The sequence below is a fragment of the Glycine soja genome, chromosome 18 (assembly GCF_004193775.1).
Source record: "Glycine soja cultivar W05 chromosome 18, ASM419377v2, whole genome shotgun sequence".
Taxonomy (NCBI): domain Eukaryota; kingdom Viridiplantae; phylum Streptophyta; class Magnoliopsida; order Fabales; family Fabaceae; genus Glycine; species Glycine soja.
In genome coordinates, this window is record NC_041019.1 from 3,892,603 (window position 1) to 3,916,016 (window position 23,414).

The 23,414-nt window shown below is 33.0% G+C and overlaps 3 protein-coding genes across 4 annotated transcripts; 2 read left to right on the forward strand and 1 right to left on the reverse strand.

The window, feature by feature from the left end:
• Positions 1–266: 266 nt before the first annotated feature.
• On the reverse strand, positions 267–4,719 carry LOC114394655 (ankyrin repeat domain-containing protein EMB506, chloroplastic-like). Its single transcript, XM_028356322.1, has 8 exons — positions 4,551–4,719; positions 2,833–3,254; positions 1,968–2,047; positions 1,789–1,887; positions 1,603–1,701; positions 1,414–1,512; positions 1,216–1,314; positions 267–898 (listed from the first exon to the last, which is right to left on the reverse strand). Exons 2-8 carry the CDS (start codon positions 3,242–3,244, stop codon positions 791–793), a joined length of 996 nt encoding a protein of 331 aa, XP_028212123.1. The 5' UTR covers positions 3,245–3,254; positions 4,551–4,719; the 3' UTR covers positions 267–790.
• Positions 4,720–9,891: 5,172 nt separating this feature from the next.
• On the forward strand, positions 9,892–16,844 carry LOC114396233 (UTP--glucose-1-phosphate uridylyltransferase-like). Its single transcript, XM_028358136.1, has 12 exons — positions 9,892–10,056; positions 12,697–12,775; positions 13,250–13,280; positions 13,649–13,739; positions 14,051–14,083; positions 15,130–15,182; positions 15,267–15,342; positions 15,495–15,551; positions 15,638–15,721; positions 15,811–15,909; positions 15,984–16,540; positions 16,629–16,844. The coding sequence occupies exons 1-11, from the start codon at positions 9,892–9,894 to the stop codon at positions 16,155–16,157; spliced, it is 942 nt and encodes a 313-aa protein (XP_028213937.1). The 3' UTR covers positions 16,158–16,540; positions 16,629–16,844.
• A 1,170-nt stretch (positions 16,845–18,014) lies between these two features.
• LOC114396215 (FACT complex subunit SPT16-like) lies at positions 18,015–23,353 on the forward strand. Of its 2 annotated transcripts, XM_028358123.1 has the most exons (3): positions 18,015–18,197; positions 18,272–18,319; positions 19,915–23,353. In XM_028358123.1, exon 3 carries the CDS (start codon positions 19,929–19,931, stop codon positions 23,121–23,123), a length of 3,195 nt encoding a protein of 1,064 aa, XP_028213924.1. In that variant the 5' UTR covers positions 18,015–18,197; positions 18,272–18,319; positions 19,915–19,928; the 3' UTR covers positions 23,124–23,353. The 2 variants fall into 2 exon arrangements, with proteins under 2 accessions (XP_028213924.1, XP_028213923.1); XM_028358122.1 differs by having other exon boundaries at positions 18,015–18,319.
• Positions 23,354–23,414: the final 61 nt, after the last annotated feature.

The following is a 23,414-nucleotide window of genomic DNA, read 5'->3' on the forward strand; positions in this document are numbered from 1 at the left end:
ATTTGTCCCGTATATATTAGTAGCCTATTTACTAATAATTCTGATCATTTATCTATTATCTACTTCAATAGTGAATGAATATTTATTAATGGCGTCTTATTCAGCTTCATATATGTTGATTTAACTGCTAAAATAAACTTATAGTAAACACTTTAGAGTAAAATATTAATAAGTGTTTTGAGTTTATTATTCCACTCAATGAGTTTAGTCAAAACCAAGGATTAAAATGTGAAGGGTAGGAGACAATCTCTTTGACATATAACCTATAACTCAATAAGGTTAGCATTGTTGTCTATCATTCAAGTTTCAAACTTTATAAACAACTTTAAACCGCAACACTTACATAGGAACAGAAATTTATGAACTGCCTCTACTTCACACAATTAATCATAAAAAAAATTGAGCACTAATAGGTTATTCGTTATTAGTTGAAATAATTCTACATGTAAAAAAATCAGAGGCTTGAACGGTTCATCTAAAATAAGTCAGCAATTTACCAAGCATTTTGTGTCTGCGGATCCCTAGTATTCTCAACTTATAATCTTGCACAATGTGTGTGGTTTTGACAAGATAGTGTTGTCAATTCGAGCTATGCTGCAAAAATATTCCAAGTAATCATTGACGTAGAAGATAATGAATTGTTCCATCAAAACTTTCCTCATTTTGAATTAGATCAGCAGAAGATCTTCAAAGATGGCTGAATGCCAAGAGGACGATTTACTTGTTAATTAACAGCAGCTATCAATCAACTGAAACTTCAATCTGATTCTGCCCGATTGCATCTCGCACATCAGAATAGATCACTGTCAGCTGGAACCGTCTTCAGTAATTTGGCAAGGTCATAAGACTTGAAATCTTTCCCATAACATAAGCTTAGATCCAGGGCTGTTTTTCCGTCCTGAAACATAACCAACCAACAAATGAAATTCTAACGTAAGGGAAAAGAATAAACCCTTGCTGACTTCTATGAAAGGAAGCAGCCAGCTTCATCAATTTCTGTCTAAAACAATACAAACTTGAAACCAAAGGAGTAGACACTTCACAACAGTAGTTTCAATGGACTCTAGCTGTATAGCACAAAAGGATTAAAAATATAACGAAGAAAGAATAGGTCATCAAACAATGTTAAGAATAAAAGGAATGATAATAACACCTGTTCACCTGATGCATTTAAATCATTTATAACTGCCAAGTCTGACGTGGCAACAAAATTACCTTATTTTTCCTATTCTTATCAGCACCATTGACTAACAATATTTTTGCTATATCTCTATTTCTGCTTTGAATGGCAACGTGCAAGGGGGTCCAACCTTCCTGACAGATTTTTAAAGTTGTAAATAAACCATAGACTATATGTAAAATTGAAGAGCGTCTAAACAAATAAAAACAAGCTTGTGTTAAAGAAATGCTCACATTATCTTCAACATTGACATCAACCTTGTACTTGATCAATAATTTCACAGTCATCTTGGCACCAACTTGAACTGCATAATGAAGTGGAGTGGCTCCATCCTACCATAGGAATAGATATACAAACACACAAAGCACACTTCAGAATATAGTCAACAGTTTATGACAATTGTGTACAGAATGTTTCCTCACCTTATCCATAACATGAGGACTTGCACCTCTTCGTAAAAGATGGCTAATCACTGCTTCTTTTTTACCTATAATTGCCTTATGAAGTGCAGTAAGACCTTCCTGTTTGATCAAAAATGCTATTTTAGTCCAGGCAAAAATACTATGCATAAATTGACATACTTGTATGCCAGATATAAACAAACCCACCTTATCAGGTAAATCAATATCAACACCATTTTCAAGAAGCTTATCCACACAACTCATCTGCATTGATAGCACAAGAGTGTGCAGTGGGCTCCATTTTGCCTGAAAATACAAATAGAAGAGCTTACGCATAAATAAGAAGGTGGGCACTAGGAGAAATAGATGCAGAGTCACAGACTTACGGTTGATATTTTTTCCAAGTTAGGAGTAACATTCTGTTTCAATATTGCTCTTTCTCCAGGTTCCAAAAGCTGTTCAATCTCTGCAATAATGAAAATATCTTCTTATAGTAGCAGATTGTTGTCCAGGATCAAAAAACTTCTTCAATCTACTTGTGAAACTTCTTTCAGCACATTTCTATTTGTTGGACATATATTCCACAATAAGGAATTTGTTCAACCTTAAAACCATATTGAAAGTAACAACTGCAAGCACTAAAGATGGAGAAAATGTAAAGCAATGTTTAAAAAACTGAATTGATCAGTAAACTGGTAAGGTTAGCAGTTACTAGTTTAAATGGCATCTGGCAGTTGAACTGGATCACATAGAAAACATCATAAAATAATTAATATGTGCACCAAAGTGATCATCAAAAAACTAATGTTGTTTTCTCTTTACCATGTTCTTACTATTATCAAAACAAGAATAGTGTGTAACAATGTAACAAAAAAGAAATACAAAAGTAGGCTTTGAAGGGGAAGAAGACAAGGGTTAAGCCCAGGCATGCCTAAACTGTGGACAGTTTAATTTAAGCAAGGACCTAATGAAGCTTTGAGGTTTAGTTAGCAAATGGACCATAATTCTGGCATTATAGTTGTCCCAAACCTCAGCACTAATTTTAAAATTTTGAGTTTAGACTAAGCCTGTTCTAATAAACTGGTCATGGGCCAGTCCAATCTCAAGTCTGATGTTTTGGGTCAATCTAGTTCAGATGCTTGGACAGTTGACACTCCAACTGATTGGCCTGTCCAGGACTGGACCGGTCTAGTCACCAAAACCATATTATGGTTACAAAGGAGATAAAGCAAAAGGAACAAAAAAATGAACCTTTCTTAATAAGTTCTTCATAGTTGTCCCCTGAAGTTATATTAACATCAGTAACAACTGAAGTCTTCATCCCTTCCTCTCCTGAACCACTTTCAAATCCAAAATTCTCATCTTCAACTTCCTCATATTCTTCATCATCACCCTCACTGTCACTTCCAGTATCGGGTTCTTCCCAAGTTCCTACTAGTTCGGTTTGAAAATAAGATACATCTTTGTATGATTTAATTGCACCAATACTTCTAACTTTACAATTATCCCAAGCAAAAGCGAGACTGAGTTGTCTTTTGTTTGTATTTCTGTACATTTTGTAAAAAACGACACCCAATTTGGAGTCGATGGCAGATTCAGAATTGGTTGTAGACCATGGAATAAATTGATTAGCCAGAACAGATGATGTAGCCCAAGAACCCATTTCTGTTTCCCTGAAATGGAGACAAAAGAAGCAGCAATAAAAACAAAGAAAATAAGTTAAATATAGTTGTCACTGAAAACATCATCATATAGTTTGGGCACACAAACTACCACAACCTGGAAGGACACCATGATGAAAAATTGCAAAAGAAAAGCATTTGCAAAAAGAAATAGCAGAAATTATCACCAAAATTTATTTAATTTTTGCAAATAAGAACTAGTCTTATGCAACCAGAGATGATTTGGGAATCCAGCTACATATAAGAAAGGTTAAAGACCTAAAGTCTCACCAATATATGTTAACGCATCTGTCCCCACACAACAATGTGCAAACACAGGATTATGGGCTTCTAGTTTCATGTCCAAACCTAGCCCCAATGTGTCGAACATTAACTTTTTCCTTCTAAACTTTAAATCCATACAAATTTCAGTTAATCTTAGATGTGAATTTTTGAAATTCAACCTAATAAAGAAATATATCTCAGCATTTATCACCCATGCCAGTGGAATGAAATTAGACATGTTTTATCATTCAAAAATCAGTCAAACAAGGTTGAGAAACAAAGATTTCAAAACATTCGTCATTCTATTCTATGAAAATTATTGAATTCAAAGCCAAAAAAAAATAAAAAAATAGAATGCAATATACGTCACAGAACAGCCATAACAGAACTAGACCAACATCATTGGTGAGAAGAGTAGCTTGGGTAGTTTATTGAGAATGTGGAGCATCTAAGTGTAACTGAAATCAACAGGTTGGCCAGCAAAACCTCGATGTTTTCTCCCTCCCTCCTATCTGTTGCTTTTGAGTTCTACTAATTTCTGCTCTTTTTCAACGCTGAAGTAACACACTTGGTGTGTGTTGTGTTGCCAAACTATACTCATGTAATATAAGCATAGGATTATCAGTTTATAACCAAACTTATGATCGTTTATAGTTCAAGCGAACTAATTTTTTAAGTAGAAATACAAAACTCAAACAAGTAATGATCGATTAATGCTAAACCCTCTCTTTCAACTGGCAAGTGATGACTGAGTAGAAAAAAAGCAGAGCCAAACCCAAAGTTTGCAAAATTCTCTTCATATAGACACATCATCATTCTTGTGTTCTATTTCTCCGCACAAACCAATTGGGTTGGATCCTGAACTCGTTTCCCCGACTCAATATTTACCAAAAACAAAAAACTCATGCTCCAACTCAATCAAAATCATACAAACTAATCACTCAATCAAAATCAAGCACCAAACTCATGCAGCCAATTCAGTAATTTAAAAATTAACAACATAAGAACAAGTTTCATTCGAACCTTGTGTATTGTAGCAGAAACACCAACTTTCAAAATCCGACGGAAATCGCACTCGCGGTTAGGGTTTGAAGAACTTGATTTGAGCGAGAGTTGACACTAGCGAGCTTCGTGTTCAACTGCGGAGTGTGTCTGATTTTCTTTTCTTTCGAATCTTAAGAGAGACATGGATTTTAGAAACGGATAACGGCTTTTGATATTTACACTCCCGCTAATTACTAAGTAACTATACTCTCTTTGTTTTTTTGTTTTTTTATTCATCAAAATACCCTTCTATGTAAATACCAGAACATAGTGGTGGAGTCCAATTGCAAAACAATTGAGGCCGGGATTTTCATGTAGTTTGAGTCATAATATGGATTTGCACTTTATAGGGTATTTAACGACGTAAGTTCTGTGCATAACGAAGCGGTTTTTATAGGGTATTTATTAATTACCATAATAATTGATTGTGCACTTTATTGGAAATAAGATTGAATGTCATTACAAAGTAATGTAAATCTTATTTTTACACTTTTATCTTTATTATCTTTTAAATCCTATTTTTTATAGCTCACATTTTTAAACTTTATTTTTGCATTTCATCTTAGTCATTCTTCTAAACATATTTTTGAACTTCATCATGACTTCTTCATTATTCTTTAAAGGCTTAAGATGCTTTCAGTCCATATAAGTTTATATATTTTTTAAAATTTTGGTGAAAAAGAAATATTTATTTTTAGTCTTATAAGTTTACATTTTTTTAATTTTGATTCTTATAAGATATTTTGATCATTTTTAGTTTATATAAATTTATATTTTTTCAATTTTGATTTACAAACTTTTAGGGACTATAAATACAAAAATTAGAATCTTAAAGGAACTAAAATTGAAAAAACACACATTTACAGGAATAAAAATAAATTAAAAAAAATTTACAAGTTCTTCCCTCCTTTTCTCTTTGTAAAAAATAGTACTAGAATTTTAACATAATATTATTCCCTACATTGAAAATGCAAATGAGAAAGGAATAACTCAAGAAGATTAAATCAAAGATTGATGAAGACCAAAGTCAGGGACTTTAGTAAATTATGTAATATGCATTCCAACCAAGTTTAGCTCAAATGATTCATGTCGGTGATTAAAACTAAAAATGGTTATCTAAAAAGATTACTAAAGAAATTAATTTTGAAAGAAATTGGTTATCTGAAAAGATTACTAAACAAATTATCTAAAAAGATTCATCTAGGCTATGTTTTTTTAAAGAAAAGGCTTAGAAACTTAAAAATCTCGTGTTTATGGTAAAATGAGCATAGGGCTTGAACCTCCTATTGTAAGACTTAGGTACCAATGTATCACGAAGAAAATTAAGTTGTTTGAGATAGAATCAAGTTTGCACATTAAAAGTTCACAAAAACTGAAGTTTTTCCCTTGAAGACTCGATTATTTGCCAAAGATTCAAATCTCCAGGAAAAAGACTTAACTCTTGCTATTAAAAATGAGACTTAAGATTTTTTTTTAATCTAAATCTGATTTAATTAGTATCTTACCAAAATAGATAATTAGGGATTATAAAAATGAAATGTTTTTATCTCTTTGATCCCTAAATAAGATTTTTTTTAAAATATATATATATTTAATAAAGTTTTTAATCTTTTACCTTATTAGATTAGATTGTTAGGGATTTGGAAATCAAATATATATTTTTATCTTTCTCATCCCTATAAAAGGATAAAGGTTTTTAATAAACAAACAGACTAAGAGAAAAATTAAAAGAAATGATTAAAGTTGGATCATTAGAGAAATCTTGGTGGAGAAAGAGAGTGCTCTCCAATTTCTGTTGTCATAACTACTGAGAGCAAAACACTGCTTTGAGTTTTCCTTTTGTATTCAAGTGTGTGGTTTTTCCTTAGAGGTTTAATTTGAGAAATATAGGTATGGGAGTTCTGGATATGGTTGTCAATGTAGATTTTCTTTAGCATAAAATTTTTGGCTACTTTATCCTCAAATTCATTAGGGTATTAGGGTGTGTGATCCCCAAAGGCTAGCCAAGTATGTTAAGAAATGAGTTGTCCCAAGGTTGGACTGCTAATGTGGGTTGACATAACGGAAAATCTCAAGCTCGACTTGGAGACTACACATATGTCACGAATTATGTCTGAATCAATATAAAATTTTGGTGCACTCTCCTTTATCTTATACTTATTAAATTACCTTTTATGTTTACACTTTAAATTGCTTATTGTGTTTTAGGATTTATAATTTCTCTTTTCATTTCTTTCTGAAAAATTATCCACACAAGATTAAAATTGGGGTGCGAACTTGGACTTTTGTTTGCTTTGGTCATAACTCAATATAGGCTTAACATGCAAAAAGCCTATAAAATTGAGCTTTCAACGAATTTGGATTTCATTTTAAAGACCAAAATTAAATGAGTTTCTCGCTTGACCTGCCATATCTTGCGATCAACATGAGCCAACCCACACCAAGTTGCGTAATCCAATTAACTCAGTCGTAGTGATCCTAATGTCTTTGTTGTCTCCATTGATGACCACTTTTTTAGCTCTAGTTCCTCCAAGCTCAAGAACAATGCTCTTACACTCTTTATTCTTAGCTCAATACGAGTCTCTCTACCAATCTAATACCATTTTAAATGCAAATAAGATGTTCTTTTTTGTTTCTTGGATAAAAAGTCTCACATCTTTTAAATAAACATTTTTAAAAAGTATAAGATTGATATTAATTTTTTAAAACTGAAAAAAAATTAAAACAAGAAACTTAAAACTGGTTTTAGTTTTTAAAATAATTTAATACTAAAAGTCATCCTGATAGATGAATCATATACTTGTTAGTTGTTACAACAAATGATATGACATATATATATATATATATATATATATATATATATATATATATATATATATATATATATATATATATATATATGAGAGTATGAAGCTCAACCCCAAACAAGCTTTGCCCCACCAACGTCATAAATAAAGATAGCCAGAACTAACCTAGCTCGAGTGCTCTCCATGTGTCTTAACTCTTAACTTGCTTGAAATTGCAAACCATCATGTATTGGATTTGGAGTATTACCCATCAAGATGCCTAATACGAGATGAATTATGAATAGCATGTGAACACGTGAGACTTGAGGGTGTTACGTTGCATTTCTATACCTTAACCTACAAAATAATGATAAGGGTGAGATAATGTTTAAACCATGAAAATGATATCCCACTCACAATATCTATCTATTGCTAATAACTTTTGCTCAAACATTCGCAATTTTGCATCGTTTGATTCTAAAAAGCAATAAGCCACCAATTTTGGTACCCATCTAATTACAATTTTTAAATGAGATAGATGGAGCGTGAACCTTGATGGGATTAAACTAAAGATTGAGATTGACATGACCCAAATGGAATACAAAGAAAGAAAATTCAATTCTAGATAACAATGTTCGATTTATCTTCTTTATTCTAAAGCCACGAGCCATTAGGCTTGACCTTTGTCTCAACCTAACAAATAAAAAGCAACCAAAGAAAACCACAATAAACGAATTTTACTTTATTAGATTACATAAAAATGAAACCATCAGCAGCAGCCGCATGAGTGCATGGCATCCTCATGATCAACATCATTATTATTATATTTAGATGTACGTTTAACTGTGATTGTCACTCTACACATTAACTTATCTTTATAAAGATTTTTTTTCCAATTATTTCTACACAAACAATCGGCTTGTCATTTTATGGGATTTTGCAACAAAAACTTTTTAAGTGTAAAAAAATATCACTATTGATGAAATCACATGATGCTATTTTTGCTTATAAAGTAGTTAAATATTAATTACAAGTACAAGAATAATTATTATAATCATAGTGCGAATAATTAAATCTTGATTATTGTGATTACGATTTTATAAAGTTCAAACTTAATCACGACAATGACTTCTAGCTAGGTACATGGCATGCACTTTATTGTTATAAATGGGAAAAAAATTAGCGGCACTTTATTATTTTGCTATTTGAAAACGAAATAAACCCAAATTTATTCCCTTTTCCCTGACATCTTAGCTCGAAAGAAAAGTACCCTCAGCTATTTCATAGAAAAACTATAAAAAGTAATATGCAACTTAATAAGAACTCATCATACATACTACTAATAAGGACCGCAATTATTATATATTAACGAAAATAAAGACAGTAGTATCGTGTCTGTATGCTCATGTTTTTATTTTGTTATTATATTCTTATGTGTTAAAATTGATATATTATTATGTATTGACGTATATGTTAATTTTATTATTTATTTTAATTCATTTTGTTTTTTTTATTAATTGTTTTCTTTGATTTTTCTAGAAAGAATAATGTTAGAGGCTTAATTTAACTCTAAAAGTTAGTTTAAGGGTAAAAATTGTTCCTCACTTCTATATTCTAATTTGGGATTACTTTTAGTTGATGTGAGACTTGAATTATTTACAATAGATTTTTTCGTTGATCACTTATGTAGCTCTAAAAACAATAAGTAAAAAAAATCAATTTAAAATTAGTTTTATTTTAAAAGGGACTTAAGGGAGGTAAATAATTATTTCTAAAGTAACATATAAGTTTTTTTTATATAAAAAACAAAAAGGAATTTTAGAATAATTAAGAGACAATGATGTCTATGTAAAAGAAGAGACTAAAACAATTTTAAAATGGGTATCTCTTTTATCTATTTGGTATAGACTAGGCAAGATTCATCCATGTTTATATTTTTTAAAATAAAAATAAAATAAAAAAGGAAGAGAGAGAATGGAGGTTAAATAAAAATAAGATAAATATTTAAATTTATTCCTAAGGATGTATATCGTGACATATCAGTATTTTCTAGAAGATGAAAAATTATATTTTTTATCTTTGAATGAGTAAAAATGTCAATATATTAATTTTACAAAGTTAGTTTAGTGCGTGAAATCTAACATATATGTTAACGTGACAAGTGAGGATTGATCTGTCATCATGAAAAAATATTATCAATTGGATAGATGATTTGGTAAAATAACATGATCAATTTATCATTAAAATGTCTCTTGAATTACACCGCTAACCACGTGAAAAGATATTTCCCGCCACTCTTCTCTCTCTTTCTTTCCTTATTTTTCTTTTTCCTTCTCATACAAATCTATAAATTTCATTTACAAATCAGATCTACAAATTCTACCGTCCCACCGTTTTGTTTTTCGTTTTTATATTTTTACGAACATGTATTCAAAAAAAGAATTATGAGTGAATTGAAAGTTTGAAGCTTTTAAGCCTTAAAGTTTCCTCCTTACATTTACTTTCTCGATGGTTATAATGTTGTTGCTCATATGATGAATTTAAAACTCGTTGCTCTTCCAGCAAGAATCATTGTTGCACCACCACCCGTCCCTAATGGTTCTACTCCTTCTGCTATTAAAACCCGCATGTGTAACAAATTCAATACTGTTGAAGGATGCAAATTTGGCGACAAGTGTCATTTTGCATTTTTTCCCATGGTGAATGTCGAGTTTACTTCCACTTAAGTGTTTAGCCAATTCCCACAATGGATTTTCCGCCCCCTAGAAAGGAGAGAGTAAGAAGGAAAAAAGAAAAAATAAGAAGAGAAAGAGAGCAAAGGGTGGCCAAAAATATTTTTTATATGGCCAATGGTGGTCCAATAGAAGGAGAAAAAGAAGGAAGAAAGAGCATGGAGGAAGAAAGGAGGGAACAAATTTCAAAAGTGACATATTAGTTTATCTTAAATTATAAATTAATTCTGCTGAGTCGGCTACCTAATTGATAATGTTTTCTTATGATATTTCAATCCTTATTTATCAAGTCAGTAGAAACTTTAAATTTCAGAACAAATTAATGATAAGACTGATATGTTAATATTTTTATACATTAAGTAACAAAAAAATAAATTTTCATATTTTAGAAACTGATATATCAACCCTGAGTACATTTTTATGGACGAATTTTAATATTTACTTATAAAAGTAACGGGTGTTGACATGAGAGAGTAATAATGGGTTTGGATGACACCATAAATTAATCTTATTTCTCAAAATTATGGTGATGCCATAAAAAAAAATAGGACCCACTATTTGTTGTTTTGCTTTTATTGTAAAAATAATAATTAATTATTTCCTATTATGAATCTAATCTAAATACATTATAAGACTGAATGTAACCAACTATTTTCCATGCATACTTAATTGAGGGATAAAAATGTCTAAATAATTGTAAACATCAATTGATAATGTCATATTTATTATTAGTTAATAGTTATAGATTTTAGATAAACAGTAAATAGTAACTGAAACTCGAAATCTTCTAAATTCTAAAAGCATGATATCCAAACTTAGGAAAAAAACCTACACCAAAATAAAATGTAAAGGCCAACTTCAAAAATCAAAACCAATGGGCTCGGCACATTTTTTCTTACATTTGCGTGAAGCAGGCGCCACTGTTTTCTTCCAGTGCCGACGAACCTATGACTAGCAACCTTACTAGGTGGGTGTTGGGGCATGATTGGTTAACCAAATTTTAGGAAATATGTTTTTCATTCAAAAAAGTGTCTTTCTATGAAATTTTGATTGTTTGCTCACTAAGAGTTCCTTCAATAGAATGGAATTAGATGCAAGTGAATTAAGATAAAAAAATTAAATTAAAATAAAATATAAAAGTATGATTATACTTTATTTATTGTTTTTTTTTTGTTTTTTTTACTGCAAACAAACTGACCTTAATTACATTGTTGGATATATCTTTAATATAAGTTGGTTTAGCTCTCTCAAAAGCTATAAGTTTATGTATCTTCTTCTCTTTTTGAACATGAAAATACCCACATATGTGAGTTACAAGCATACCATAAGCTATTTTAACATCAAAATAAGCTAATTCATGTACAATTACTTATAATTTTTGTACCATCCTTAAATCTAAAATTTTGTTTAAATAGTTCATTATGAGCTAAATGAAATGGTATATAAGTATAACAATTAATTCAATCATATTGCGACGACAACAATCTTGTAGACAACGTGTGCAATAGATTTGACACGACGAGGGGGATTGGTGGAGGGGATTCGCGATCACAGGCAAGAGAGAGTGCGACGACAATAGTCTTATAGGCGACATTGTATACGACAACAACAAAAAAGAAGAGCCCTCCTTTTAGGAATTCCATTTTCTTGTGTCTCATTTTTTCTCAACATCTTTTGGATATAGGGTTGAATTTGGGGGTTTGGTTTTCAATTGGTGAGTGGATGGTGTGTAATTGGGATGTTCAAATAAACATATTTTATTATAATTTTTAGCTGTTAATATTTTTATTTCATTAACAAGATTATTTTGAACTAATTTTAAAAAATAAAGGATAAAAAATAATTTAAAAAAAAATAAATGATCAAAGTGAATAAAAAAATAAAATAAAAGACTAAATTGATCATTTGACTGAAATTAAATGAAAGTTTTCATTTTACTAACTAAATATTTAATGCTTATTTTTATATTTTAATCTCTATTTAAATATTTATTATTTTTAATCTTTATTTAAATATTGCTGAAACATTAAAAATACATTACTTTTATTAAATTTACAGGCTAAAAAAATTAATAAAAACTAAAATAAAAAATATATATTTGAATTTGTTAAAAATATATTTAAATTAAAGTTTAATGAAAATCAATTAAATGACAACATGATACAAATTTTTCATTTTGTTTCTCTTTTATTTCTTTACTTTATCGCATTTCATTAACAGTAAGATCTTTCATATCTCTCCTTTATGCCATCTCTCACTTTCATTTTTGATGCTTTCTTTCACTTTTATTAGGTGTATATTTAATGAACGTATAATTATCACTTTATCATTATTTATGTTATTATTAAATTCTTTGATGAGAAATGAGAGACAGTACTTAAGAGAATAAATTACAATTGTTGCTATAAAAGTTGAAACAACACAGGTGGTAGTTGTTCCTTCGTCAGGTGCGTGAACTTAACCGTTTTAACCGTTAACGTTCATCACTCTTGTCTTGTGATTGTGATTTTCCTTTATCTCCAGTCACGTGTGTTCACTATTAATTCCACCGTGTTACGATTTTCCGATTATTGTTTATTTTCTGATTAGCTTGATCCTTTTGAACAGCATGTTGAGTGGAGTAAGATCCAGACGCCTACGGATCAAGTAGTGGTGCCTTATGACACTTTGGCACCAATTCCTGATGGTAATTAATCTTCGTCTTCTCTTTGTTTGTTTGGTTGATTTGGTCGATTTAAGAACAAACCATCAATTTTGTCCTCAAACTGTTGATCTCAAATGATCCTTAAAGTAATGAAGTTGTTTAAGTAATCTCTAAAGAATTGAATATCCATCACTTTAGTTTAGTCCCTCTGTTAACGTATTTTAGTGAAGTTTACGGACCAACTTGAAGGATTCTTTAGTAGTTTGGTGACTACTTAATATGATTTCAAACACTTTCATAGTTTGTTTTGTTGGGAATTTTCAATAAACCATATACAATACCAAATGAGCACCAAAACACATTAAGTCAGATTATCAGGAGGTTTTAAGGAATACCTGGATTCATAGAACTTGATTAACACGCAACGGAATCTGACAGTGGTCACGAACAATTGGTTTAATGACCTTCCTCAACCAAATCACATTTTTCCTTATGGGACCTTCGTTTTCTCTTCAGATGGGGAGTGGAGAAACTGTTTGTTGATTTGGTATATCGGGATCATAACCATGCCTTATATTTTAAACCTATTTAGGGTTCCCATTATCCCCTAATGGGCCAAACTGGTTTTCGCTCATTAAGCTCATATCAATTATCTGTTGAGAGTCTAATGGGCTCACTCAAATAGATCACTTTATATTGAACCCATTTAAATGTAAATAGTTAATATAAATGTTATAATATAATATGTAGCCCATATTAATTAATTAGGAATTATAAAATTCCTAACATGTTTTACTTTAGGGACTATTTACCCGAGAGAGTATTAGTTTAGGGATGAAGTTGATGGTTTACTCTCGATTTAATGATATAGCAGATCGATGTGTTTACTACATGAACTGAAATTGGTTGATGCAGGTTCTTCAGAGGTGAAGAACCTCTTGGACAAGCTTGTGGTGTTGAAGCTCAATGGAGGCTTGGGGACAACTATGGGTTGTACTGGCCCAAAGTATGCTGAATCTGACTTTTTATTTTATTTTATTTTTTACATGTTATTTTTACTTAAGACTTGGATGATTGAGATTTTCGTCTGTGTATGTTTCTTGCTTGATGCTAATTGGAAAGGTCAACTTGCTAAATTTTAACTGTGAAGAATCAGGCACTATATTTGATCAATTTCATGAAAAACTTTTCCATGCCCTGAGAATGTTTCTTCAGCTAGACTTATTTAGGAATTTTCAACTAGGTTCCTAAGTATGATCATTTAGAATTTTAAGAAATTGGCAGTAAGTGACATTTAGCTTTGATTGTTTGATGCAGCTCCTGGAAATTGCCCAAGTCCTAGATGACCATGTAAGCTTCTAGATCTGACTTGTATTCTTTCATCAGTTTCATGGATCTCTTCCCCCTTTCCCAAGTGTATTTGATTGTACGCATTTGTTTTAGTATATTATGAAGTATCATGATTAACTATGTGCGCATTTGACTGAGAAGGCAATGACTTGCTTGGCATGAATAGTTATATTTGTGCTCTGAACAAGGACCTTTCAGTTGAATTGATGCTATGGGTTGCTGAATACTTGTTTGACTGGAAAGCTCATGGCTATGGATAAACCTTTTTTTATAATAAAAAAGGAAAGGTTAAAACACTACCATTCTTTTGTCATTATCAACAAAAATTACACGAGATTTCTTTTATAGAAAATCTTTAAAGGTTGAAAATGATATATACCACAACCACATAAGGAATTTTGAAGCATTACGTAATTAATAAAACCGTATGTATCATCAGCTGTTACTCTAGCTAATGGTGATTGCTTCATTGTTGAGTAAATCCTAATAAATTGAAAGAGAAGGAGTTTTTTTTTTTTTTTATTTCAATGAAAGTGCAAGACAGTTTTTTCTCTCATGGCCATTGATTCTGTTGATGATATAAACTATAATCATGAACAGCTAATATCCTTCTATAAAAATTTATCCACCTTTGACATTGATGGTATAACATTTATAAGTTTGCTAGATGTTGATTGCTACATCAGGAATTACAGAGAGAAGTGAGTAGCATGATGTCAGAACGTGCTTTTGCTATTTTCTATTGTTTTATCTATTATTACAACTATCATAAGAAGTAATAACCAGAGTAAGGTTTATACAATAGTGCAGTATTGTAAATAAAAAGAAGCTATCCCCTCCTTTCTTTTACATATGAATTCACCTTCTCCAAATTGATGCTCACTTCGTAGCAGTAAGCAAGACTTTTTTTTTTTTTATCATATTATGCTAATATTTGTTCATAATTTATGGTGAAGTCGGGAGCATACTTCTATCTATTGATGCTGATGATCATAGCAGTTCTGTTGGAATTTACAAATTATAATTCAATGTTTGTCTTTATCCAGGTCAGTGAATTTAAGTCTATAGAGAAATTCAAAATTTTCAACACAAATAATTTGTAAGTTATGCGAGTTGGTTCCCTGACTGTTTTAAATTGTGTACTCATTTGGGCTATTGAGTATTGACAATGTATAATCTACAGGTGGGTAAACTTAAAAGCAGTTAAAAGGCTTGTTGAAGCTGATGCTCTGAAGATGGAAATTATTCCCAATCCAAAGGTGCAAATAGGACATTTTGTATTGATAATTTGATAGGCAATAGCCCATCTTTTCCTTTTTGTTTTTCTTGGAGATGGGTATTATATTGTGGGTTAGTTGCTATACTCTGACATTCAGTTGGAATATTGTTGGACAAAATTTGTGAATTTTAGGAAGTTGATGGAGTAAAAGTTCTTCAACTGGAAAATGCAGCTGGTGCAACAATAAGGGTACCGAATGTTTATTAAGATAGTACTTAAATGCTGTTAATGCTGAAACTTCTGTTCTAGAGCTCTTAACATTTATCAATTAACAGTTCTTTGACAAAGCTATTGGAATTAATGTGCCTCGATCCCGCTTCCTTCCCGTGAAGGCAACTTCAGACTTGCTTCTTGTCCAGGTTATAAGCTTTTCTGATTCAAGCTGTGAGAACTTGATTGGAAGTTTATATTTGTCTTTTGTTACCACAGTCAGTTGTTTGTTTTGCAATGGGACCTTTACACTTTACAAGATGGATTGGTTATTAGGAACCAAGCTAGGGCAAATCCTGAAAATCCTTCCATTGAATTGGGGCCAGAATTTAAGAAGGTTAAGAGCAATATTTCTATTAACTTTGTGTTAGGTGGTGAATATGAGTTTGACATTCCCAGTCTCATTCACAGGTTAGCTACTTCTTGAGCCGGTTCAAGTCAATCCCCAGTATTGTTGAGCTTGATAGTCTAAAAGTGGCAGGGGATGTATGGTTTGGAGTTGGTGCAATCCTTAAGTCAGAGTTGCGTGATAGTACTTTAGGAGCTCAGAAATCTCTGCAAAGAGTTCTTTTTTTCAAGATTTGAACCCATAACCTGGACACTGGGCTTAATGTTGCGTGAAGCTCACTCTCACCCACATACAGTCGAAATGTTCTTTTGAAAAATGTTTTGTTAATTATAAAATTTTTCTAATGTTGCTAGTAAAGTTAATCACCAAGGATGCCATGAAATTATTTATTGATTTCCAAACTAACCATGTTCATTTTTAGTACTAGGCTCCCTGTTAATAATTTATTTTGTCTTCCATGTTTTTTATGAGTCAAGGTATAATTTATCAAAATCTTATTATTTGGCTTTTTGACATTTATCAACTGTTATGTCTGGTGCCTTAACAGGGTAAAGTAAGTATTCTTGCAAAACCTGGTGTGAAGCAGGAAATACCTGACGGAGCTGTGATCACAAACAAGGTATTTTTACTTTACAGATTGATCTTATTTGCCAGCATTATCTACTAGAGCTTGTCATTAGGCCTAAAACTTGAATTGTCACGTGCAGGAAATTAATGGCCCTGAGGACCTCTGAGGAAGCTTATGAGTTTTGAAATCCATGTGACTGCAATCTTGAGTCTTGACAGTCTTCAACTAAAATTTGTGTATTGCTTCTAGTTTGGTAGGGGTAAAAATAAGAATTTGTTTCTCCTTATAACAATTTGTTTATTGGTTAATTCCTACACTAAAAACTTATTAAATTGTACTAATTTGGTCTATGCCACTGTTAATTCCTTTATGCATTTTTAGTTTAATTTCTATATATGTTATTAAATCAGACTACATTAAGAGTGTATTAGGAAATTAACATATGATGACAATAATCGAATTGGTAACATATGTTCTTATATAGACCAATTTAATTATTTTGTTATGTATATCCTACTTATATTTGGGGTTGTTGGGCTACAAATAGAGTTAGTGGCTTAGTGCAGTTTCGAAACAAGAAGAATCCTCAAAACAGAAGACGAAGTCTATCTATTTACTGTTTACTATTTATTGATTAGGCCATGTGTGATGTGTCCCATTTTTATTGATTTTAACTATTTCCCGCGCAATTATCAAAGCTTTCCCGCGCTCTCTGCTGCTCCTTAGTGTTACACACTACTTTCTTGAAAAGTTAAGCGAAAATAATAAAAAGTGCATTAGAAGAAAGAAATTAAACTTCTAACCTCTCACCATGTGGAGAAACCAAAATCTAAAATATGAAAGCCTATCCTAAATTTAATCATAACCCACTAAGTCCAATATTATTAGTCATAATAAGATATATTGAAAAAATTTAAGTTTCAGGTTCACTAAAAATAAATAGAATATATAAATAAAAGAATATTCTCATCTGATAAATTTAGTTTTAAAATTGAATTTGATTCAAAGTCACCTTTATAATAGAGTGTATAAGTGAGTGGATGAGACTGATTCTACAAATTAACTTTTAGAATTTAATTAGACTTAAAAGTAAAAAATAAATAATTATTATTAGATAAGCCAAGGTAAGGGTGCTCAAAAATAAAAACATTAGGTTAAGATTTTTATTTGAAGTATCTTAAGGGGAGCATTTGGTACGGGATTTTTTTTTATGCTAAAAAATCATTATCTCTAAAAATCAAATTTTAAAAATTATGATTTTTATCGAAAATAAAATATGTTTGATTGATCATAAATTTTATTTAAAATATTTATATAAATTGCTTAAAAATCAAATAATAATATAATATTTTTATTAATTATTTATCATGTTAAAAAAGTCAAATTCTAACCTTCCCATGGATCAAATTAAATAATTAAATATTAGATAATTTAAATAAAAGGAGAAACCAGAATAATAATTTAAAATAATAATAGAAGGACCGCCAAAGTTGTGAAATAAAAATAAAGCGTCTTGAGTGGTGTTTCTGTGTGTCTTTTTCTCTTCCTTTTTCAAAAACCAAAATTCTACACAGCACACAGTCCTCTACTACATATCCAAACGACAGCGTTTTCTCTTCATTCCTCGGAAGGTTCCAGAATCACAGTGAGATAAAGAGACGTGACGAAAGCAACAAGTGACCGTCACTCATTCACTGTACATGTTCCGGTAATTGGACTTGCGCTTTTCCTTTTCCCGCATTTTCAGACCAAAACCCTAATCCTCCATTTTCGCGTTTTCAGCCTCAAAACCCTATCTCTAACTTCGTAACGCTTTTCCCCGTTCAACAGGTTCTTTTTCCTACTTCTTCTCCTTCCTCTGTTTCTCAATTTAAGCTTAGTTTTTTTTTTTTTTTCCTTTCGCATTTATAGCTTTATTGTTCTGTGAATATTTAGACTTTATTATAACAATGTTGAGTTAGGGTTGCAATGAATAACGTTATACACACACACACACACACTCGGATTGACAAATGACAATTATGTTATATTTTGTACCTTTGTTTGGAGGTTGGTATTGTGTGTCTTTTAGGGTACTGCAAGGTTTTAAATAGCGGCCGCGGTTGCGGTTTTGTCGCGTTTCATGATTTTGCGGGAAATTGCGGACAAATGTCGATGTGGCCATAATTGTGGTTGCATTGCGGTCGCGGGCACTCCAAAAACCTTGATGCTGCGACCTAAATCGTGGTTGCTGACCGTTTTCTAAAACCTTGGGGTAGTGAAAAGGCATTCTGACTCGTGAAGTGTAAGCTGTAGCAATTATAGGTGGAAAGGTTTTGTTGGGTTTGCAAACAGTTAAAAGTTATCAGATGATGAGCAGTTAAACTTCTGCTAGTGATTTTGTTCTTATTTAGAAAAATTGATTAGAAAATGTACTGTGCGGTGTGCACTTTGAAGTAGTGCCATAGTTTGTTTGGCTTGATTTTCTGTAAGATGTATGTTTTCATCCCTTAGTGGTTTTAGTATTAAGTTCTGTATTGGTAATCTTAAAGCTATGTTTCTTGCCAGATTATCCAGTAGCCTGGGATCAGCTTGGTTGTATTTTATTAATTTAACTTGAGAAAGTATTTCTTTTTCCTAGAGAGGTTTTATGGATGTTATGCAGTGTGGGATAAGCAAGGAGAAAGCAAGCATTGGTAGTTTAGAGGGTTTGATCATTGGTTAAATAGTCTGATTGTTCTATATTTGGTGATTGGAATGCTGTGAAATAGTTAGGATGGCAGAAATATTTTTGGGTAGCAGTGATTAAAGAAAATGTCTCCAGAACTAATTGAATACCATTTGTAAAGTGCAAGAATTCTGAAAAAGAGGCATGGAGCTGGGTATAGAAGAAATTCCAGCTCAAGATCTCAAGTAAATTTTGTGTCTAATTTCTGGATGTTGTGATAGCCCAGCCATCTTTTACTCAAAACTGAAGTTGTCTGAATACTAGGTACTATTACTTGAATCATTCACTGTATATGCATTATACAGATTTCACTTGTTTGCTTGCCTCTTTGCGCCCCCCGGTGTTTGGAGACAAAAAAGATATCAATCCACTTCTCATATTTTGAGTGTCCTAATATTTATGTGATGGAAACTTCCCTGGTTTAGTTTTGAGGCTGAATCAAGTGTTGAGTGAGGAATATGATATGACTAAATGAGTCTATCAATTATATATGTTTAGATACTTATATATTACTTGATTGGTGAGCCAATTTTTTTGAAAATGTAATAAATTTTAATCCTTGCTGTACTGGAATACCATGTTGAGACTAAACGTGATGAAGTAGGGCACTTTGTTCCTTTACTTGCCCACAGTTTCAGTGTCCCATAGAGAATATAAATAAATGGAGGTTTGCGTTTTTAAGTTTCTTATTTGTATTTTTGTTTCCCTTTTATTCCAGAGAGATAGTGGAGCATGGCAGACCATCGGAATGGAAGTGCCCAAGCAGCCAATGGAAAGGCTAGTGCGGCAGGAACTGCCTATTCCATTGATCTCAATGCATTTCAAACCAGACTAAGGTCATTTTATAAACATTGGGATGCTCACAAAACAGATCTTTGGGGCTCTTCTGATGCAATTGCTGTTGCATGTCCTCCACCTTCAGAAGATCTAAGATACTTAAAATCTACTGCTCTGAACTTATGGTTGCTTGGATTTGAGTTCCCTGAGACAATTATGGTTTTCTCAAAGAAGCAGATCCATATATTGTGCAGCCAGAAGAAGGCTTCTATTCTCGAATCTGTCAAAAAAACTGCCAGAGAGGCTGTTGATGCAGATCTTGTTTTGCATGTCAAACCTAGAAATGATGATGGAACTGCTCTAATGGATGCTATATTCCGTGCTCTGTCAAAGTCTGATGGTCGGGATACTCCCACTGTTGGATACATATCAAGAGAGGCTCCTGAAGGGAAATTGCTTGAAATGTGGACTGAAAAATTAAAAAATACAAAATTTCAGTTGAATGATGTGGCCAATGGGTTGTCTTCTTTGTTTGCTGCAAAGAATAATGAGGAGCTTACATCAATTAAGAGAGCAGCATACCTGACAACAAGTGTGATGAAAAACTTTGTCGTTCCAAAGCTTGAGAATGTAATCGATGAAGAGAAGAAAGTTTCTCATTCTACGTTGATGGAAGACACTGAGAAAGCTATCCTGGAACCTTCTAAAGTCAACTGTAAACTGAAGGCAGATAATGTAGATATTTGTTACCCACCAATTTTTCAGAGTGGTGGAGAGTTTGATCTCAAGCCTAGTGCTGTCAGCAACGATGAGTTACTTCATTATGACTCTGCCAGTGTGATCTTATGTGCTATTGGGGCGCGGTATAAGAGTTACTGCTCAAACATAGCTAGGACTTTCTTGATTGATGCAGACCCTCTCCAAAGTAGGGCCTATGGGGTTCTTCTGAAAGCCCATGAAGCCGTTATTGGATCATTGAAGCCTGGAAACAGGTTGAGTGCCACATACCAAGCTGCTGTTTCTGTTGTTGAAAATGAGGCTCCTGACTTGATTTCGTACTTGACAAAGTCTGCTGGAACAGGCATTGGTATTGAATTTCGAGAGTCAGGTTTGAATATTAATGCTAAAAATGAGCAGATAGTAAAAGAAGGCATGGTCTTTAATGTGTCCCTTGGATTTCAGAACGTTCAAAGAGAAAGCACCAAGTCTAAGAGCAAGCAGTTCTCCTTGTTGCTTGCTGACACAGTTATCATAAACAAAGATAAAACTGAAGTTGTGACCTCTATGAGCTCAAAGGCTCTAAAAGACATTGCATATTCTTTCAATGAGGATGAGGAAGAGGAAAATCCCAGTGCTAAAGCTGATGCCAATGGTGCTGAGCCCTTGATGTCTAAGACAACGCTAAGGTCAGACAATCATGAGATGTCAAAGGAGGAACTTCGAAGGCAGCACCAGGCAGAACTTGCTCGTCAGAAAAATGAAGAAACTGCAAGACGACTTGCTGGTGGTGGAAATGAGACAGGAGACAACCGTTCCTCTTCGAGGACATCTGCAGAACTGGTGGCCTACAAGAACATAAATGACCTTCCCCCTCCCAGAGAAATGATGATTCAGATTGATCAGAAGAGTGAAGCAGTTCTCTTGCCTATAAATGGAAGCATGGTACCTTTTCATGTGGCTTTCATTCGAACTGTTTCCAGCCAGCAGGACACCAACCGGAATTGCTATATCAGAATTATTTTTAATGTTCCTGGGACCCCTTTCAGCCCTCATGATTCAAACTCAATGAAGTTCCAAGGATCTATATATTTGAAGGAGGCTTCATTCCGCTCCAAGGATTCGAGGCACATAAGTGAGGTTGTGCAGTCCATTAAAACACTCAGGCGCCAAGTTGTAGCAAGGGAGTCTGAGAGAGCTGAGAGGGCAACCTTGGTTACTCAAGAGAAACTGCAACTTGCTAATAATAGATTTAAGCCAATACGGTTGTCTGACCTTTGGATCCGTCCTGCTTTTGGTGGGCGTGGAAGGAAGATACCTGGTACACTTGAGGCTCATGTTAATGGATTTCGTTATTCTACTACTAGGCAAGATGAGCGGGTAGACATAATGTTTGGCAACATTAAGCATTCATTTTTTCAGCCAGCAGAGAATGAAATGATTACACTACTGCACTTCCATCTGCACAACCATATTATGGTAGGGAATAAAAAGACCAAGGATGTTCAATTTTATGTTGAGGTTATGGACATGGTCCAGAATGTTGGAGGTGGAAAGAGATCTGCCTATGACCCTGATGAGCTTGAAGAAGAACAACGGGAGCGAGATAGGAAGAACAAAATTAATGTAGAATTCCAAACCTTTGTGAATCGGGTGAATGATCTCTGGGGGCAACCTCAATTCAATGGCCTTGACCTGGAGTTTGACCAACCTCTTAGAGAGCTTGGCTTCCCTGGGGTGCCTCATAAATCTTCAGTATTTATTGTACCTACTTCTGCCTGCCTTGTTGAACTGATAGAGACCCCTTTCCTTGTTGTCACGCTTAGTGAGATTGAGATTGTTAATCTTGAGAGAGTTGGACTTGGGCAGAAAAACTTTGATATGACAGTAGTTTTTAAGGACTTCAAGAGGGATGTCCTCAGGATTGATTCTATCCCTTCTACATCACTGGATGGCATCAAGGAGTGGCTTGACACAACAGACATCAAATATTATGAGAGCAGGCTGAATCTGAACTGGCGTCAGATCCTGAAGACAATCACGGATGACCCTCAGAGCTTTATTGAAGGTGGTGGTTGGGAGTTTCTGAATTTGGAAGCTACTGATTCAGAATCTGAGAACTCAGAGGAGTCAGATAAAGGTTACGAACCATCTGATGTGGAACCTGAATCTGATTCGGAGGATGAAGCTTCTGATAGTGAATCACTTGTTGAGTCAGAGGATGATGGCGAGGAAGATTCCGAGGAAGATTCAGAGGAAGAGAAGGGAAAGACATGGGAAGAACTGGAGAGGGAAGCAAGCAATGCAGATCGGGAGAAAGGGAATGAGTCTGACAGTGAAGAAGATAGGAAAAGAAGAAAGGCAAAAAGCTTTGGTAAGTCAAGAGGAGCCGGTCTAAGTAGTAGCATGACAAAGCGGCCCAAGTTAAGATAGATTTTTGCTCTTTTTCTTAACTGGTTTATGGTTTAGTTCAGTTACTCTATGTATGTTGTTGCCTGCGGTAGCAGCTTTTGCGTTTGTAGGAGTAGTCTCATGATTGTAAGGTAGGGTTTTTCTTTTTATATTATAGTTCAGCCACTTGATAGCAATTCTTGCATCCAATGTATGGCCTTAAAAAATTTACGTGCTTTACTCATTTAATGACTTCTTAATTTTGTTTCTTATTATTAGATCTAACATTTTTTGTGTGCTTTTTTGTTTATATTTTTTTTTCCTGCTGGCTGT

What these genes read in the sequence shown, in the direction of transcription:
- LOC114396233 (XM_028358136.1), top strand. Translation starts at nt 9,892, where the DNA reads ATGAATTTAAAACTCGTTGCTCTTCCAGCAAGAATCATTGTTGCACCA. An exon ending in ATTTTGCATTTTTTCCCATG is followed by an intron (nt 10,057 to 12,696) that starts GTGAATGTCGAG and finishes CCTTTTGAACAG; the next exon opens with CATGTTGAGTGGAGTAAGAT. An exon ending in CAGCTGGTGCAACAATAAGG is followed by an intron (nt 15,552 to 15,637) that starts GTACCGAATGTT and finishes ATCAATTAACAG; the next exon opens with TTCTTTGACAAAGCTATTGG.
- LOC114396215 (XM_028358122.1), top strand. Translation starts at nt 19,929, where the DNA reads ATGGCAGACCATCGGAATGGAAGTGCCCAAGCAGCCAATGGAAAGGCT.
- LOC114394655 (XM_028356322.1), bottom strand. Translation starts at nt 3,244, where the DNA reads ATGGGTTCTTGGGCTACATCATCTGTTCTGGCTAATCAATTTATTCCA. An exon ending in ATGTCAATGTTGAAGATAAT is followed by an intron (nt 1,315 to 1,413) that starts GTGAGCATTTCT and finishes AAAATCTGTCAG; the next exon opens with GAAGGTTGGACCCCCTTGCA. An exon ending in ATAAGAATAGGAAAAATAAG is followed by an intron (nt 899 to 1,215) that starts GTAATTTTGTTG and finishes GTTATGTTTCAG; the next exon opens with GACGGAAAAACAGCCCTGGA.